We start from the raw sequence: 4,472 nt of genomic DNA on the forward strand, positions 1-4,472 counted from the left end.
CATGATAGAGGATTTTCTTTTGCATAGCTGTCCACATCAGCCAAAAGCACCAAAGAGTAACATGGAAGGGTGGGGGAAATGGCAGCTGAGAACAGCACAACAGAATAAGGTACCAGGGTTTTGTTTTCTTACGCTAAAAGCAAACCACAGGAAATAGCTTCGTAGAAATGTAGTCATTTATAGGAACTAGGAGTGTATCGCCAATATTTTTATTTAGCGGGGCCATTAACATGATGCCAATGAACATCAGATGGCAATATTATTGCATGCTCAGAAAGAGAATCTTGAGGATTCAGAGTATTCTTTTTTCAAGATAACTGTCACCTAATCTTAATAATTTCCGTTCCAAATACATGAAGAGTATAGCAACTAATTTAAAATCAGTCAAAGTGATAAGAATCATATAGTTCTAATACAGAAAGTTCTCAAATTTAAAGATGCATTTTGGATACCTACGCGCTACCTGCTTCAATAAAGCGATCTGCCATTACTGCATTCTGGCAAGTGAATTCACCTAAGAAGGGAATTCTAATACATAAAAAAAGAAGAAAAGTTCAATTAGGGAATAGTTAACTGACAGTTCAGTTTTAAAAGCAAGCAGTTAAATGAATACTGAACATCTCAAAAGCAATGAAGCTAACTTTTCTTCATGATGTGCGTCTAATCTACATATAATGAGTTGCGCTCCCAGGAGCATGTCGAAGGGTTAGATTATGTAGTGAGTTAGGACAGTCTAACCACAAAAATTACTGAAATTTGTAATCCGAAGTGGAAGAAAATCAAACCAACTGCAGAACGCAAATTGGACAAGACCTTGATTAAATAAGGTCCAAAATCCATAATCTTTGGACTCTTCAATACACTGACGGATTTTTACATTATTGTCAACTAAAAGATATTTGCAATATCTCTGCATAATAAGTGGAATTAGTAACTTGAGATTAAGGTCAAAGCTATTGGACAACATGTTAAAATACACTTATATCATAACATTTCACTACAGTATCACGTTTAAGCTAAATCCCTTATGTTTTCATAAGATCAAAATCCCATAAAAAGCATAATGTTCAATGCTAAACACTTTCAAGATGCAACAAAGGTTTAATTTTCATCACTTGTTTGATTCTACCTTTAATACCATCTTCTAATCTTGTACAAAATTCTGCATCAAGCAAATCAATCTTCCCAGCAGATTCTAAAGCATCACAAACTAGTTTGTAAGTATATTCTCTTGGAATTGAACCTTGTTCAGCCAATTCAACCAGAAAATCTCTCGCCTCCACCACCCTACCAGTTTCACACAGGGCATGAATTATCGGTGTATAAGAACTGTTACTTGGTAGTACTCCATGATTCATTTCTTGCATTTTTCTCAACATTTCAATAGCCTTATCAATCTCATTTGTAGCACTATAGTACCTAATGAAAGAATTATACGTAATTCGATTAGGTGCTATCCCTCTTTTCACCATATCATCCAACAACTCCGATGCCCGCTCTATCCTATTAGTTTTGCAGCATCCATTGATCAAACAATTGTAAGTTACAACATCAGGGACAAATCCTTTAAATATTTCGCCTCCTAAATTCTCCTTCTAATAGCTTTTCTGCATCCAGTTTCCATATTGTACCTACAATAAGAGCTAATCAAGATTGTGTACGTAAAGACATCAGGCAGGCACCTAAAACCAGGAAACTCCATTTGCTCCATCATGAACTTGGCTTTTTTGAAATTCCCAACTCTACAAAGAGCAAATACGAGAGTGTTGTGGGCATATACATAGCGCTGTAAGTGAAATTGTTTCATTCTGTAGAACGTAGCCAATGCTTCATTTACCAATCCTTCTCCTCCTAGAACTTTTATCAAATACGTAATGGTGGGTGTCGTCAGAAGCCCTCTTCTCGACATTCTTTTGAGAAATTCCCAAAGTAGCTACGGTTTAGTAGATCCATTGGCCAGAACAAGAGACATTTCCCTGCAAGTGAGCTCATTGTGAGTAAACCCACAATGGTTCTCAACCCAATGGAAAAATTCCAATGCTTTCTCTAATCTTACCTGTACCTTTCGGGGATCTCTATGAGCAGCTGGGCCAAGAACGAGTACTCCCCTTCGAGCCTTATGGAATTCTCTTTTATATTTCTTTGCTTTAATGGGGTACGGTGGCGGAACCCCTTTTGACGGCCCATGGATCTTGGGGGTTGGAAGAGGAATCTGGGGATTGATCTTAACACTTGAGAAACTGCTTCTACCGTCCAAACGGGTTGTGGAATGGAGGCTACACCATTTGTCTCAAATGGTCGATTTCGAATAATAGCAGCAGCTATTACTTAATCTATAAGGAGGCTTTGGGTGAAAGGAGAAGAAAGTGATCACGATGAGAACATGATTCTGCAAAGGAAAGGATTGAAACAAAACTGTAAGAGGACCGCTTAAGAGCTTAGAATTGTTAAAATTGGATATAACAAAATATGAATTAATTCAAAAAGAGTTTAACAAACTTGAATATATGTGAGAAATAAACATAGATTTTTGAATATTAAAGAGTGAAAGTAATTTACTTCATATCGGGTTCAAGTTTCATACTATCATTGCCAGCATGAAATTTATGTTTCACTAATGAAAATATTTGAGAGTTTAATATACTCCATCCATTCATTTTTTAGTTGTCTAATATACTAAAAATATATTTTTACTTTTATTTGTTTGTCTTTTTTAACATATCAAGAGAAAAACATAATTCTTTTTATGTTTTACCCTCTGCATTAATTACTTATTCCCCAAATCACGTCTCAAGATCTAAAACTCAACATCAATCAATATAGATATTGTGGTAAAATACTCATATCAATAATTGTTTCTGAAGGCATGTAAAGTTCAAAGCAGACAAGTAAAAGGGGATAGGGGAGTATTTTTTAAGTCTGCACTTCAATTATTCGTATCTCAACCATTGAATGAGCTTTTTTAAAAAAAAATTATAATTACTTAATGAGATTGAATAGATCTAAATGATTAAAATATATTACAATATCTTAATATTTCATTGCTAACTCCTACAGCTCTCATCGCTCCACATCTATTATAATATCTTAATATTTCATCGCTAACTCTTATAACTGTCATTGCTCCACTGCACCTCCTCCACTATTGTGACCACCCATGTTGATCAGCTATCGCCACTTACCACCTATCACCAAACACCTATCACCTTCCACAATTATTATTGCCATCAACTATGATAGTTGGTTATACCATTAGCTATTATTTACAATCATCACCATCAACAACTAATTACTACAAATGAAAACAAAACTTCTTGAAATTATAGGACGGTCTACTTAAACTACAGAAAACAATGAAAACAAAACTTCTTGAAATCATGGAAAGATCTTAAACTATAGAAAACAATGAAAACAAAACTTCATAAAATTATGAGAAGATATTACACTTTTTTTTCTTTTCAACGCGGGGCTGACAAGCTCTACCTCAGTGATAAACTATTTAACCAGAGCCATGGAAAAATTCTAAGCTAGATTGGTGCAGATCAATTTTGTATCAAAATTGAGATAATTAAGGAGTACACTTAAACATTTTCGAGTCAAGTACCTACACTTAAACATTTTCAAATCACTAATTCACTTACCAAGTGACCACACTTGACTAGAATCAAAACACAAGTTCACCTTTCAAGTAACTACACTTAAACATTTTTGAGTCACTAATTCACTTCTCATCGGGGGGATTGGTGGTGGAATGAAGAGGTGGGGAAGAAAGTGCAGACCAAGAAAGAGGCGTATGCTAAGTTGGTGGAAAGTAAGGACGAAGAAGAGAAGCGGGTAAACAGGAAAGAGTACAAGCTAGCGAGGAAGGAGGCGAAGTCAGCGGTCACGGCAGCTAAGACGGCCGCTTTTGAGAGCTTGTATGCAGGGTTACAGGGGAAAGGAGGGGAGAAAAAGTTGTTTCGACTCGCTAAGGCTAGGGAGAGGAAGGGTCGTGACCTCGATCAGGTGAGGTGCATTAAGGGGGAGGACGGTAGAGTGTTGGTGGAGGACGGTCACATAAAGAAGAGATGGCAGTCGTACTTTCATACGCTCTTGAATGACGAGGGGGACAGAGCTATTGTGTTAGGGGAACTGGAGCACTCAGGGGAGTGTCGGGATTTTAGCTATTGTAGACGTTTTAAGGTAGACGAAGTTAGACAGGCAGTCCGCAGGATGCGAAGGGGTAGGGCGACGGGGCCGGATGAGATACCGGTGGAATTTTGGAAGTTCGTTGGAGAGGCTGGTGTAAGGTGGTTGACTGCATTGTTCAATGAAATTTTCAGGACGGCAAAGATGCCCGAGGCGTGGAGGTGGAGTACCATGATCCCCCTCTATAAGAATAAGGGGGACATTCAGTGTTGCAATAACTATAGGGGGATTAAGTTACTGAGTCACTCTATGAAGATATGGGAGAGAGTGGTCGAGGTGAGGCT

The 4,472-nt window shown here is 37.5% G+C and overlaps 1 protein-coding gene across 1 annotated transcript; it reads right to left on the bottom strand.

Annotated features, from left to right (window-relative positions):
- Positions 1-6: 6 nt before the first annotated feature.
- On the bottom strand, positions 7-1,573 carry LOC107876029 (pentatricopeptide repeat-containing protein At1g77405; the record flags this gene model as incomplete). Its single annotated transcript, XM_047413799.1, is given in 2 exon segments — positions 7-528; positions 1,130-1,573. Coding segments are annotated over 2 exon segments (458 nt in total), but the record flags the coding sequence as incomplete, so codon positions are not given.
- Between the last annotated feature and the right edge of the window lie 2,899 nt (positions 1,574-4,472).

This window comes from Capsicum annuum, chromosome 6 (assembly GCF_002878395.1).
Source record: "Capsicum annuum cultivar UCD-10X-F1 chromosome 6, UCD10Xv1.1, whole genome shotgun sequence".
Taxonomy (NCBI): Eukaryota; Viridiplantae; Streptophyta; class Magnoliopsida; order Solanales; family Solanaceae; genus Capsicum; species Capsicum annuum.